The sequence below is a fragment of the Entelurus aequoreus genome, linkage group LG21, assembly GCF_033978785.1.
Source record: "Entelurus aequoreus isolate RoL-2023_Sb linkage group LG21, RoL_Eaeq_v1.1, whole genome shotgun sequence".
Lineage (NCBI taxonomy): Eukaryota > Metazoa > Chordata > Actinopteri > Syngnathiformes > Syngnathidae > Entelurus > Entelurus aequoreus.
Window position 1 is genome coordinate 49,697,363 of NC_084751.1, and position 16,016 is coordinate 49,713,378.

At 43.2% G+C, this 16,016-nt stretch overlaps 1 protein-coding gene across 1 annotated transcript in view; it reads right to left on the reverse strand.

The window, feature by feature from the left end:
- Positions 1-247: 247 nt before the first annotated feature.
- LOC133639116 (5-hydroxytryptamine receptor 4-like) overlaps positions 248-16,016 on the reverse strand; it is a 53,140-nt gene continuing 37,371 nt past the window's right edge. Inside the window, exon 10 of the mRNA XM_062032264.1 lies at positions 248-1,022. Coding sequence (XP_061888248.1) covers positions 966-1,022 — 57 coding nt within the window. The 3' untranslated portion in view covers positions 248-965. The remainder of the gene's footprint in view (positions 1,023-16,016) is intronic.

The following is a 16,016-nucleotide window of genomic DNA, read 5'->3' on the forward strand; positions in this document are numbered from 1 at the left end:
ATTGCAGAACAACAACTCCAATAATAAACTATAATCATGTTCTACTACTCTTATGTAAAATAATGTTGTGTACAAAACATTTGCAAAGATGGACTTTTTGGATGTGATTAGAATATACAAGTGTACCTAATGTTGTGGCCCGTCCAAGCAGTGCTGGTGAAAATAAAACACACCCATCACAAAATGTTGGAGGGCGCCTAACAATAACTGAATATCATCAATTACCAGGAAAAAAGTGACTGCCTTGTGATCCATTTATTGAAAAGATGCATGTTGTTACTAATTCTTGCTTCCTGCTGCTGTGAACACAAATAATAATAATAATAATATTCAGCATTCAATGCTCATGTACATGATCAATCATGTCAAAAGAAAGTTGCTCATTTTTCTTTCATTGAAAGTCCATGGAAATGATTGTTTGTTATTAACTACGCATGATTCAATTCTGGCTTCTATTGCAGGAGAAAAATACTTTCCAACACAATAATTAAGACATATTTGCTTCATCAGAAAATACTGAATTGAAATGTGACATTAAGGACCAGCAACATGTCATTTTAGCACAGTACAGAACAAAAATGTCCTCATATTAATCCCTGCATTATCTTAACTGATAACAATGTTCCAAGATTTTGAATCCAAACTGTTTTGGATGTTTTTGTGTAAAAATGTCTTCCTTTGTGGAATGATCTTGTCATTTTATTAAAGTGCAAAACTATTTCACAATATATGTATTTTACACTACTAAGATGCATCAATTGTGCTAAATTGGACCCTCTTACTTAAACACAAGCACCTGTTGAGTCCTGTCCTCCACACTTGGGAACTGGAATGATCAGCAGTGATGATCAATACATCAAATCATGTCAAAGATGAACTAGAAACACACTTGGATCAGTTGATGACCTCCTAGAGGAGAAGTCCTTTCTCAAAGTGGTCCCAGAGAGTCCTGGGACTCCTGCTCGTTAGCCAGAATCCTTCTTCCATTGTCGCAGTAGCTCCGGTTTGGTAGGAAGGACAATCTGTAAGAAAAACAAAGGCTGCAAAAATATGGATTCCAGTGGGAGAAGGAAAATATGAAACAACTTGTAGTGGAAACACAAGAACATGAAGAAACACTTTAATGTTTTGTTGGCCACATGATCAGTGCTTCTCTGACCTAAGTAATCATTAAGTACCACCATCATGTACTAGACCTAAGTAATCATTAAGTACCACCATCATGTACTAGACCTAAGTAATCATTAAGTACCACCATCATGTACTAGACCTAAGTAATCATTAAGTACCACCATCATGTACTAGACCTAAGTAATCATTAAGTACCACCATCATGTACTAGACCTAAGTAATCATTAAGTACCACCATCATGTACTAGACCTAAGTATTCATTAAGTACCCCCATAATGTACTAGACCTAAATAATAGCACATTTTCAATAGTTTTATCAGTTTGTTAAACACATAGCTATGGGCTGCACTTTGGACACGCCTGCTGTAGGCTACGAGGAGCTAGCAGCTACACAACAGCTGAGCTAAAACAACACATTTAAGCATATCAATTAATTATAGTTGCTTATTACATACACAAAGTCGCCAAGACAGAAGTCTGACAGAAAGTATTCAGTAACAAACGTGTCCGCATCATTCAACTTTCTACAACATGAGCTTTACTTAATAAATTATTGTGGCCACTAGGTGTTGTAAAATATCAAATTACTATTGCAAAATCATCCACCATATGGTTAGTGTTTTTCTAATATTTGTGTCAATATATATATAAGCATATTTTGTGGCTTTTACCATATTGAATAATATGCATAAAATGTAGGGTCGATATCGCTTAGGGGTCCCCTACCCTAATGCCACCCTCCAGTGGTCCACAGATATCACTTAGGGGTCCCCTACCCTAATGCCACCCTCCAGTGGTCCACAGATATCGCTTAGGGGTCCCCTACCCTAATGCCACCCTCCAGTGGTCCACAGATATCGCTTAGGGGTCCCCTACCCTAATGCCACCCTCCAGTGGTCCACAGATATCGCTTAGGGGTCCCCTACCCTAATGCCACCCTCCAGTGGTCCACAGATATCGCTTAGGGGTCCCCTACCCTAATGCCACCCTCCAGTGGTCCACAGATATCGCTTAGGGGTCCCCTACCCTAATGCCACCCTCCAGTGGTCCACAGAGGCTGAAAAGGCTTTCATTGACCTCAAACATGACCTGTCCTCCGCCTCTGCTCTTGCTTTGCTTGACTATCATCTGCCCTTTTTCTTAGATGTTTCTGAAAGTGATAGTACTACTAACAGTCCTTTTTTCAGAAACAGAAGGGGGGGAGGTGAGGGTGGATCGTGTCCAGTTGTTGATTTCCTTGATATGATCAATCCGGTACAAGGGAAAAGGTACTTGCTGACTTATGTTGACAATCACAGTGGTTGGCCGGGAGCAACCCTGACCTCAAAGGAGGATGCCAAATCAGTAATGAAATGGCTGGTGAATGACCTAAAACCCCAACATGGTTTCCCCAAAAAGATTAGGTCAGACATTGGCACCCATTTTAAAAATAGTCACTTAGCCTTGGTCGAAAAGGCTCTCGGACTAGAACACAGGTTCGGCTCGGGGTACCATCCTCAGTCCCAAGGTAAAGTTGAAAAGATGAACCAGAATATCAAAACAAATTGGCTAAAATCTGTGCACAGACCAAATTGAACTGGATTGACATGTTGCCATTAGCGTTAATGATCATTCAAATGTCCGGGAATAAAACTGTCTTATTTCCTTGTTTTCTGAACCCAGGTTGCGACTTGTGTGTACCCTCCTGTTGACAATTCCACCCGACTTCTTCCCTTTGTAGCCCAAAAGCTGAATTACACATGTTTTCGATTCACAGGACCGTCTTCAAATTGGGTGACATTGACCCTTCCTGGTGCACCAGTCTGTTAGATGGCTGAAAAATAGGCCCTTGGTCACGGGCTGACTTATTTTGGTATTGTGGGGAGCACAAGTTGTGGTGTGAATCCTGTGCAGGTGCCGATAACCTTTCTATCATTAGTGCTATTTTCCCTGTGACTGCTACTAAAAATGTAGAACGCATTAACTACGTTTTTTATAATCTGTTGAGACTGACCAACCGGACTTGTGACGCTGTTGAGGGACTTTCTGAACAACTTGCCCCGACCTCCCTAATGGCTGTCCAGAACCGCATAGCCCTTGACCGCATCCTAGCCAAGGAAGAAGGTGTGTGCAATGTTTGGCGACCAATGCTGCACCTTCATTCCTAACAAAACTGCCCCCGATGGCTCGGTCCAGAGGGCCTTAGAAGGCCTCCGAGCCCTGTCCAAAGAACTTACTGAAGTTTGACCCCTTTAAAGATTGGCTTTTAACATCTTCGGCAGGTGGTCTGACCTAATTAAGTCGGCCCTGGTCTCCATTGGAGTTTTCTTGGCCGTCATAGCCTCATGCGGATGCTTTATCGCCCCTTGTGCTAGGTCTCTATGCACCCGCATCATTGTTAGAGCTGTCGAAGGTCAACCCCACCCTGTTTCTGGGTTTGCTATGTCACTGAAGGGGGTCAAACATAGTGGTGACTTTCGGGGACTGTTAGTTTCCTTCCCTGACAATGACGACATTGACGTTGACTCCCTCCTTCCCTCTCCCATGTAACTATGGTTTGATTGTTCATCGACAGCTTGCTCAAAAACCAAACCCGCACCTACTTTAATGTAGGGTGTGCTTTAGAAGTGTTGCTCTCGTAGGAGAGATCTTTTGGAGAAGATCTGAAGGGGGATTGTGGAAAGGAGGCAGATATGATTAAGAGTTCTTTCTTTTTAGATAGCCATGTTAGAGTAGCGCCTAGTATGTTTCCTCTGTGTATTCTACCAGTTTCTTTAGACATTTCAGATGCCTGGTTAAGGGTCGTAAACCATCAGAATGTGAAGACAACCCCCACGTCTCTCCCTTTTTATCAGTGTTGAGAGGGGGGGGGGGGGGGGGGGGAGATGGGGGCTTTCTTTGTGTGAAATGAGTTGCCTTTTCCCTTGGAATGCCAGAACAACTTAAGAAGCCGGTATGAATGTATTGGTCTAGGTGGTTCTCCTGAAACTTTCAGTAAAACTTGATAATATTCCAAAACTGTCTTGACGGTCCTTCTTACTTAGCATATATGTCATCTAAAGAACTTGGGATTGACCAGTAATTTAGATTCCCTGGGAGGAAGAACTGGTCCGACGCAACAACACACCTACACATTCATATACACATACATACACACACATATACATATGTATATACATACATATACACATATACATATGCATGCATTTACATACACACACACACACACACACACACACACACACACACACACACACACACACACACACACACACACACACACACACACACACATATATACACATTAATACACCTACATACATATACACATGCACACATATACACAAACACTTATAAAAAAATAATTAAAAAAAACAAACAAAAAAAAACAAAGACACATAAAAGTAAATACAAATAAACAAGAGGCCTGTAGTAATGTAGTAGGCCTAAGTATTCATTAAGTACCACAATAATGACATCATTAAATACAGTAGTGTAGTAGACCTAAGTATTCATTAAGTACCACAATAATGACATCATTAAATACAGTAGTGTAGTAGGCCTAAGTATTCATTAAGTACCACCATAATGACAACATTAAATACAGTAGTGTAGTAGACCTAAGTATTCATTAAGTACCACCATAATGACAACATTAAATACAGTAGTGTAGTAGACCTAAGTATTCATTAAGTACCACCATAATGACAACATGAAATACAGTAGTGTAGTAGACCTAAGTATTCATTAAGTACCACCATAGTGACAACATTAAATACAGTAGTGTAGTAGACCTAAGTATTCATTAAGTACCACCATAATGACAACATTAAATACAGTAGTGTAGTAGACCTAAGTATTCATGAAGTAAATTAGGGTATTTTGAGAGGTGAAGTGAGACTAAGTAGGACATCCTGAAGGCCTAGGTGAGACTAAGTAGGACATCCTGAAGGCCTAGGAGATACTAAGTAGGACATCCCTGAAGGCCTAGGAGATACTAAGTAGGACATCCCTGAAGGCCTAGGAGATACTAAGTAGGACATCCCTGAAGGCCTAGGAGATACTAAGTAGGACATCCCTGAAGGCCTAGGAGATACTAAGTAGGACATCCTGAAGGCCTAGATGAGAAAGGCACGGGCCGACACAGAATGATAATAAACATTCTTCTATTCAATGTGATCCATGCAGCTTTGAAATTACCCTGATACTGGAAGACTAATTCCATGCACAGTCCATGTCACTAATTAGATACTGGAAGACTAATTCCATGCACAGTCCATGTCACTAATTAGATACTGGAAGACTAATTCCATGCATAGTCCATGTCACTAATTAGATACTGGAAGACTAATTCCATGCATAGTCCATGTCACTAATTAGATACTGGAAGACTAATTCCATGCATAGTCCATGTCACTAATTAGATACTGGAAGACTAATTCCATGCACAGTCCATGTCACTAATTAGATACTGGAAGACTAATTCCATGCATAGTCCATGTCACTAATTAGATACTGGAAGACTAATTCCATGCACAGTCCATGTCACTAATTAGATACTGGAAGACTAATTCCATGCACAGTCCATGTCACTAATTAGATACTGGAAGACTAATTCCATGCATAGTCCATGTCACTAATTAGATACTGGAAGACTAATTCCATGCACAGTCCATGTCACTAATTAGATACTGGAAGACTAATTCCATGCATAGTCCATGTCACTAATTAGATACTGGAAGACTAATTCCATGTACAGTCCATGTCACTAATTAGATACTGGAAGACTAATTCCATGCACAGTCCATGTCACTAATTAGATACTGGAAGACTAATTCCATGCAGAGTCCATGTCACTAAGCCTAAGTTCCACCAAGCAGGTCCAAAGACTGTGTGGGCGTCACCAGCCTGGACTGGAATGTTCTTCCACTTGTGTTTTGTGTCCAAGGAGAATGTTTAGTGTCCAAACAAGAAGATCTGCTCCTTGAAGTTGAGCAGTAAACAGCTTTAGTGAGGATTTAGTGTCCAACTATGACATCCTGTTAGTGATCAGGAGGACGCTGAGGGAACTTGTTAGTGATCAGGAGGACGCTGAGGGAACTTGTTAGTGATCAGGAGGACGCTGAGGGAACTTGTTAGTGATCAGGAGGACGCTGTGGGAACTTGTTAGTGATCAGGAGGACGCTGAGGGAACTTGTTAGTGATCAGGAGGACGCTGAGGGAACTTGTCATCTTCATCACACAAATAAGTCACAACATCAATTCCAACAATGAATACTCAAATATATCTGATGTATAAAATGCTTTGTTCTTGATTCAACCTCATATTCCACATGTAAGTCTTCTATTTATTATTCATTTGTCAGCTCATTTGACAAGAACACAGCTGATAAATAATCACAGCTGTGACTATCACACTGCTGATAAATAATCACAGCTGTGACTATCACACTGCTGATAAATAATCACAGCTGTGACTATCACACTGCTGATAAATGATCACAGCTGTGACTATCACACTGCAGGTAAATAATCACAGCTGTGACTATCACACTGCTGATAAATAATCACAGCTGTGACTATCACACTGCTGATAAATGATCACAGCTGTGACTATCACACTGCTGATAAATAATCACAGCTGTGACTATCACACTGCTGATAAATAATCACAGCTGTGACTATCACACTGCTGATAAGATGCTGGCCAGACATCACAAATGTAGGAAAAAAAAGAAAAAGAGGTGAAGATATTAAAGCAGGGAGTGAAATATTTGCATGGATATTAAGTTTCTGTTCTCACAATAAAATACAGCTTTTTTTTTCTTCTTCTTTCCTATTTCAGTGATTTCCTATTTGGGGAGAAAAATGTGAAGTCTAAAAGTAACAAACTGGTGCCAGAAGTCACTTTTAATCCCATTTGCATACAAATTGTGTTACATAGATCTTTCATTTTTAATATATTCCCAATAAATATTTATATTTCACACAGAATTAGTGGCTCATAAGCAATATTGTCAAACAGTCCATAATCTTGATAGTAGTCTATATTATTATTTGTTTTCACATGAACTTATTAGCCACTAAGGCTAATAAGTTATTAGCCACTAAGGCTAATAACTTATTAGCTACTATGTCTTATGCCCCACAAAATCTGCTTCGCAATCAAATATGCGTCATGTAGTGAAATAAAAGTACTTGATAGTAAACACCATAAAAGTTACTTACCAGTACAAATTAAGTTGAAATCAAGGTCGCTGTGTTGAGTATACTGTACATGTACTGTACATATAGTGTACACACACTGTTCACATACTGTACATGTACTGTACACATACTGTGCATATACTGTACATATAGTGTACACACACTGTTCATATAGTGTTCATATAGTGTACATATAGTGTTCATATATGGTATGGTTACTGGCTAGACACAAACATGAAGCTTTAAGGCTAAAGGAGAAGTTTGGAGCAGCAGATAAATCAAAGATATTCTTCAAACATGAAATGAGAGGAATGTTTTGTATAAATCTTTGCTGGGTTATTAGACATTAGTTATTAGTTATTAGTTATTAGACATTAACTGTCCAACTTTTTGGTCTAAGACAGCTTTATATGGTCGGAAAAGTAGAAAAAAAGCAAATTCCCCCACAAACAGAACATTCCTCAAAGTCAGAAAAAGGTTATTTTGGAGAAGTGATCACATGAACTTTTAAAGACACCTCATGGATGTTCTGACAAATCATCCTTTCAAGTCCTTTTAAGTCTTCACTGTCCAACTGGATCTCAGAAAGAGGAATGACAAACACAAAGCAGGACCAACACAGAAGTCATTATTAGTGCTTCTTCACACAGAAGTCATTATTAGTGCTTCTTCACACAGAAGTCATTATTAGTGCTTCTTCACACAGAAGTCATTATTAGTGCTTCTTCACACAGAAGTCACTATTAGTGCTTCTTCACACAGAAGTCATTATTAACAATTGCAGCCTCAAGTCTTGTTGAATACAAACTTGGCACACCTCTTTGTGTACTTTCCTCTTTGCAGAACCTCTCAAACTACATCAGGTTGCTTTTCATCCAGGATGTACATTACATTCATCTTCTTCTCCATACAGACACGTGTCCTAGTTCTTGTCACTGAAAAGCATCCCCACATCATGATGCTGCCACCACATCATGATGCTGCCACCACATCATGATGCTGCCACCACATCATGATGCTGCCACCACATCATGATGCTGCCACCACATCATGATGCTGCCACCACATCGTGATGCTGCCACCACATCATGATGCTGCCACCACATCATGATGCTGCCACCACATCATGATGCTGCCACCACCATGCGTCACTGTAATGGTGTGTTGGATCTTTTAGTGTTTTATTTGGATTACATTTGCAAAATGTTTTAAAAAAAGTTTCACATTGTCATTACAGGTTATTATCTGCAGAATTTGGAGAACAAAAATGAATGTATTCCACTTTGGATTAAGAAATGTGTAAAAAGTGAAGAGCTGTGAACACTTTCTGGATGCACTGCAGATAGCTGGTAAAGTTTTGATGAAACTTTCAGGAAATGTCAGAAATGGGATAAGAAACAAGTGATTCCATTTTGGTGGCACTCTGGATCACAGTATGGATTGTTGACTTGTTTTAACTGGATCACAGTCTGGATTGTTGACTTGTTTTAACTGGATCACAGTCTGGATTGTTGACTTGTTTTAACTGGATCACAGTCTAGATTGTTGACTTGTTTTAACTGGATCACAGTCTGGATTGTTGACTTGTTTTAACTGGATCACAGTCTGGATTGTTGACTTGTTTTAACTGGATCACAGTCCGGATTGTTGACTTGTTTTAACTGGATCACAGTCTGGATTGTTGACTTGTTTTAACTGGATCACAGTCTGGATTGTTGACTTGTTTTAACTGGATCACAGTCCGGATTGTTGACTTGTTTTAACTGGATCACAGTCTGGATTGTTGACTTGTTTTAACTGGATCACAGTCTGGATTGTTGACTTGTTTTAACTGGATCACAGTCTGGATTGTTGACTTGTTTTAACTGGATCACAGTCTGGATTGTTGACTTGTTTTAACTGGATCACAGTCTGGATTGTTGATTTGTTTTAACTGGATCACAGTCTGGATTGTTGATTTGTTTTAACTGGATCACAGTCTGGATTGTTGATTTGTTTTAACTGGTTCACAGTCTGGATTGTTGACTTGTTTTAACTGGATCACAGTCTGGATTGTTGACTTGTTTTAACTTGGTGCAGGTCTGCGCTCTCTTAGTGCTTTTCTAGTTAGAATTGTGTAATTTTCATACTTTTTTTAAAACTACCAGAACAATCTTTTGCACTTTTTCAAATAAATGTTGGTTGTTTTTGGTGTTACCTCCAGCTAAAAGTGAGCCACATCATGTTCTCCTCTTCTCCTGCTTAGAGCCAAGAGTGTGTTGTCAAAACAGCTTCTCTTCTTTCAGCTCATTTTCATGTCAAGGTCCTGCAGGGCTTCCTAGTTCCACTCCATACTTCTAGTTTCCACTTGCAGGAACTTTACGTCTACTTTTAGTCCCTACATTCAAATGACAGCAACCATTTCCAGCTTTTTGTACTTGGATGGTCACAGCGGGGAAACAAAAACTTGTCTTCACAGTGGAAAAACATATTTATTTTGGAGGCGTTTCAACTGCTGCAAGGCACTTGACTGAGAGCTGTGCACCCGAGAGAGATGGACACCAGAGATAGGAGACCTTTGTGTTCCTTTCATTTGCTTCTAATATCCTCCGAGAACATGAAACACTCGTCTCTCTTTGCCTTTGGAGCTGCAAAAGTGAGGAAAAGCTGCAGCATTGATGGTGATCACGATCAGAAGAGTTTTTATTTGAAAGGTTTAAAAGCAGGTTAATTACAAACTGTGAAACTACTTTGTGATTTATTGTGGAGATTAGTGTAGGGGTCTACTTGGAGGAACACATGATGCTGCATTAGTGTAGGGGTCTACTTGGAGGAACACATGATGCTGCATTAGTGTAGGGGTCCACTTGGAGGAACACATGATGCTGCATTAGTGTAGGGGTCTACTTGGAGGAACACATGATGCTGCATTAGTGTAGGGGTCCACTTGGAGGAACACATGATGCTGCATTAGTGTAGGGGTCTACTTGGAGGAACACATGATGCTGCATTAGTGTAGGGGTCTACTTGGAGGAACACATGATGCTGCATTAGTGTAGGGGTCCACTTGGAGGAACACATGATGCTGCATTAGTGTAGGGGTCTACTTGGAGGAACACATGATGCTGCATTAGTGTAGGGGTCTACTTGGAGGAACACATGATGCTGCATTAGTGTAGGGGTCTACTTGGAGGAACACATGATGCTGCATTAGTGTAGGGGTCCACTTGGAGGAACACATGATGCTGCATTAGTGTAGGGGTCTACTTGGAGGAACACATGATGCTGCATTAGTGTAGGGGTCCACTTGGAGGAACACATGATGCTGCATTAGTGTAGGGGTCTACTTGGAGGAACACATGATGCTGCATTAGTGTAGGGGTCTACTTGGAGGAACACATGATGCTGCATTAGTGTAGGGGTCCACTTGGAGGAACACATGATGCTGCATTAGTGTAGGGGTCCACTTGGAGGAACACATGATGCTGCATTAGTGTAGGGGTCCACTTGGAGGAACACATGATGCTGCATTAGTGTAGGGGTCTACTTGGAGGAACACATGATGCTGCATTAGTGTAGGGGTCCACTTGGAGGAACACATGATGCTGCATTAGTGTAGGGGTCTACTTGGAGGAACACATGATGCTGCATTAGTGTAGGGGTCTACTTGGAGGAACACATGATGCTGCATTAGTGTAGGGGTCTACTTGGAGGAACACATGATGCTGCATTAGTGTAGGGGTCCACTTGGAGGAACACATGATGCTGCATTAGTGTAGGGGTCCACTTGGAGGAACACATGATGCTGCATTAGTGTAGGGGTCTACTTGGAGGAACACATGATGCTGCATTAGTGTAGGGGTCTACTTGGAGGAACACATGATGCTGCATTAGTGTAGGGGTCCACTTGGAGGAACACATGATGCTGCATTAGTGTAGGGGTCCACTTGGAGGAACACATGATGCTGCATTAGTGTAGGGGTCCACTTGGAGGAACACATGATGCTGCATTAGTGTAGGGGTCTACTTGGAGGAACACATGATGCTGCATTAGTGTAGGGGTCCACTTGGAGGAACACATGATGCTGCATTAGTGTAGGGGTCTACTTGGAGGAACACATGATGCTGCATTAGTGTAGGGGTCCACTTGGAGGATCACATGATGCTGCATTAGTGTAGGGGTCTACTTGGAGGAACACATGATGCTGCATTAGTGTAGGGGTCCACTTGGAGGAACACATGATGCTGCATTAGTGTAGGGGTCTACTTGGAGGAACACATGATGCTGCATTAGTGTAGGGGTCCACTTGGAGGAACACATGATGCTGCATTAGTGTAGGGGTCCACTTGGAGGAACACATGATGCTGCATTAGTGTAGGGGTCTACTTGGAGGAACACATGATGCTGCATTAGTGTAGGGGTCTACTTGGAGGAACACATGATGCTGCATTAGTGTAGGGGTCTACTTGGAGGAACACATGATGCTGCATTAGTGTAGGGGTCTACTTGGAGGAACACATGATGCTGCATTAGTGTAGGGGTCTACTTGGAGGAACACATGATGCTGCATTAGTGTAGGGGTCCACTTGGAGGAACACATGATGCTGCATTAGTGTAGGGGTCCACTTGGAGGAACACATGATGCTGCATTAGTGTAGGGGTCTACTTGGAGGAACACATGATGCTGCATTAGTGTAGGGGTCTACTTGGAGGAACACATGATGCTGCATTAGTGTAGGGGTCCACTTGGAGGAACACATGATGCTGCATTAGTGTAGGGGTCCACTTGGAGGAACACATGATGCTGCATTAGTGTAGGGGTCCACTTGGAGGAACACATGATGCTGCATTAGTGTAGGGGTCCACTTGGACGAACACATGATGCTGCATTAGTGTAGGGGTCCACTTGGAGGAACACATGATGCTGCATTAGTGTAGGGGTCCACTTGGAGGAACACATGATGCTGCATTAGTGTAGGGGTCCACTTGGAGGAACACATGATGCTGCATTAGTGTAGGGGTCCACTTGGAGGAACACATGATGCTGCATTAGTGTAGGGGTCTACTTGGAGGAACACATGATGCTGCATTAGTGTAGGGGTCCACTTGGAGGAACACATGATGCTGCATTAGTGTAGGGGTCCACTTGGAGGAACACATGATGCTGCATTAGTGTAGGGGTCTACTTGGAGGAACACATGATGCTGCATTAGTGTAGGGGTCCACTTGGAGGAACACATGATGCTGCATTAGTGTAGGGGTCCACTTGGAGGAACACATGATGCTGCATTAGTGTAGGGGTCTACTTGGAGGAACACATGATGCTGCATTAGTGTAGGGGTCCACTTGGAGGAACACATGATGCTGCATTAGTGTAGGGGTCCACTTGGAGGAACACATGATGCTGCATTAGTGTAGGGGTCCACTTGGAGGAACACATGATGCTGCATTAGTGTAGGGGTCCACTTGGAGGAACACATGATGCTGCATTAGTGTAGGGGTCCACTTGGAGGAACACATGATGCTGCATTAGTGTAGGGGTCCACTTGGAGGAACACATGATGCTGCATTAGTGTAGGGGTCCACTTGGAGGAACACATGATGCTGCATTAGTGTAGGGGTCCACTTGGAGGAACACATGATGCTGCATTAGTGTAGGGGTCTACTTGGAGGAACACATGATGCTGCATTAGTGTAGGGGTCTACTTGGAGGAACACATGATGCTGCATTAGTGTAGGGGTCCACTTGGAGGAACACATGATGCTGCATTAGTGTAGGGGTCTACTTGGAGGAACACATGATGCTGCATTAGTGTAGGGGTCCACTTGGAGGAACACATGATGCTGCATGCAAATGATGTACTGGAGATATTTGGACCGTAGCTACCTCATAAATGTCGGACAATTGACCTACTGTATGCTAATGTCAAGGATGCATACAAGGTCACACCCCTCCCCCCACTAGGGAAGTCTGACCACAATCTTGTCCATTTGCAGCCAAAATACACCCCCCTGGTCCAAAGGCAGCCTGTTAACACTTGCTCTGTGAGGAGATGGTCCCCTGAAATGGAAGCTACAACACCACAGACTGGGATGTGCTGCTTCCACAGGGTGAGGACATTGATGGGCTGACTCACTGTCTCACGGATTACCTCAACTTCTGTGTGGACGTGATCTGCCCTGCTAAGACTGTTCGGTGCTAGCCTAATAACAAACCCTGGGTAACACAAGAGGTTAAAGCTGTCCTCAACAAGAAGAAAGCTGCCTTCAGGAGTGGAGACAGGGAGGCAATGAGAGCAGCACAGCGGGAGGTGAAACAACGCGTGAGGGAAGCTAAGGACAGCTACAGGAAGAAGCTGGAGCAGAAGCTGCAGCAGAACAACATGAGGGAGGTCTGGGAAGGTGTGAAAACCATCACAGGCCACAAGGCAAAGACCAGAGCTGTTGGGGGGACAATAGAGAGGGCCAATGAGATGAATAACTTCTTCAACCGGTTCAACCAGCCCGTGTCCTCTCCACCCCTCAATCCCCATCGCAGCCACCCCCTTTCCCCTCAACACACCTCCCCCCCAGCCATGGCAACACCCCCCTCCACCACCTCTACGCAGACATTAGTCATCTCTGCAGACCAGGTCAGAGGTCAACTGAGGAAGCCTAGGAAAGCAGCAGGCCCAGACAAGGTGTGCCCCCGACTCCTGAAGACCTGTGCTGCAGAACTGGGTGAACCACTCCAGCGGATCTTCAACCTCAGCCTGCAGCTGGGGAGAGTGCCCACCCTCTGGAAGATGTCGTGCATCGTTCCAGTTCCCAAAAAGAACTGCCCCAGTGAGTTGAACGACTACAGACCAGTGGCGCTCACCTCTCATATAATGAAGACAATGGAGCGGCTCTTTCTCAGCCTCCTCAGACCACAGGTGCAACATGCCCAGGACAGCCTGCAGTTTGCGTACCAGGCAGGCGTTGGTGTGGAGGATGCTATCCTTTACCTGCTGCACCGAGCCCACTCACACCTGGATAAGGGAAATGGCACTGTGAGGATCCTGTTCCTGGACTTCTCGAGTGCCTTTAATACTATCCAGCCCCGCCTACTCCAGGACAAGCTGGACAGAATGCGAGTGGATCCCTGCCTGGTTGCCACTACCTCACCCATAGGCCACAGTACGTCAGACTGAAGGACATCACATCTGACACTGTGATCAGCAGCACCGGAGCACCCCAGGGAACGGTGCTGGCCCCTCTTCTCTTCACCCTGTACACCGCTGACTTCTGCTACAACTCAGAGCTGTGTCACATCCACAAGTACGCGGATGACACAGCCATCGTCGGGTGCATCAGGGACGGCAGAGAGGAGGAGTTTCGGAGGCTGGTGAGGGACTTTGTTGTCTGGTGCCACAGGAACCTCTTGCAGCTCAACCCTTCAAAGACCAAGGAGCTGGTCATTGACTTTGGGAGGTCGAGTCCAAGGTCACAACCTATTGTGATCGAGGGAGTCGAGGTACAGACCGTGGACTCATTCAAGTACCTCGGGGTGTGGGTGGACAACAAGCTGGACTGGACTGTTAACACGGACCACTTGTACAGGAAAGGACAGAGCAGGCTGTACTTCCTGAGGAGGCTGCACTCCTTCAACGTCTGTAAAAAACTATTGTGGGTGTACTACCAGTCTGTGGTTGCCAGTGTTCTGTACTACATGGTAGTGTGCTGGGGGGGCAGTATATCTAAGAAGGACAGCTCCAGACTGGAGAAACTGATCAGGCGGGCCGGTTCTACGATCGGACTAAAACTGGACTCACTGGTGACGGTGGCAGAGAAGAGGACTGTGGAAAAACTAGTGAGCATCCTGGATGATGCCCGTCACCCTCTGCATACCGTTGTCAGTAGCCAGAGGAGCCTGTTCAGTGCTAGACTGCTTCATCCCAAGTGCAGGACTAATAGACTAAAAAACTCCTTTGTCCCACACGCCATTAGACTGTACAACTCCTCTCTGGGGGGCAGGGGGGGTACTAGAATGACGGGGGATGCAAAACAATAACAGTGTAATACGTTTTCATAACATGGTCACTAATGCCTAGTTTCTCTTGTTATATTCTTATTTTACTGTTATATTTGTATTCTCATTGATGCTTTTTGTTTCTATTCTATTGTAATATTTTTCTATTTTGTTTCCATTTATACCCCCATTGTTTACTTTTTTAAATTTGATCTCAATTCTGTACACTGCTGCTGGAATTTTAATTTTCCTGAAGGGAACTCTCCTGAAGGAATCAATAAAGTACTATCTATCTATCTATCTATCTATCTATCTATCTATCTTCTAAAATCATTAGGATACTAAAATGGTTTTGTTGAAATTGGCTTGAAAAAGAAATGGTCCTACTTTGCAATGATTCCTCAGACAGAGTGTTGGGTTAGGGTTAGGGTTAGGGTTAGGGTCCAAGCATGTGGAGTGGTCCTGCAGACCGCCACAGATGATTTGTCGCTCATTAACACCCACAAATAAAAGAGCAAGAAGGTGTTGCCAACTTATCAGCTATTTTTAGCCAGTAATAAGACACCTCCAGATACTTGTATATATTTTTTTTTCTAAGGGCAACTAGGAGCAACATTTTCATGTAGAAACCTTTGGGGATTCAGACATTAAAGCACATCGGACCCTCCCCCATCTGTAAAAACCCTCACAGGGGGCTCAGTTTTATTTGTGACATTACAAATCGACAA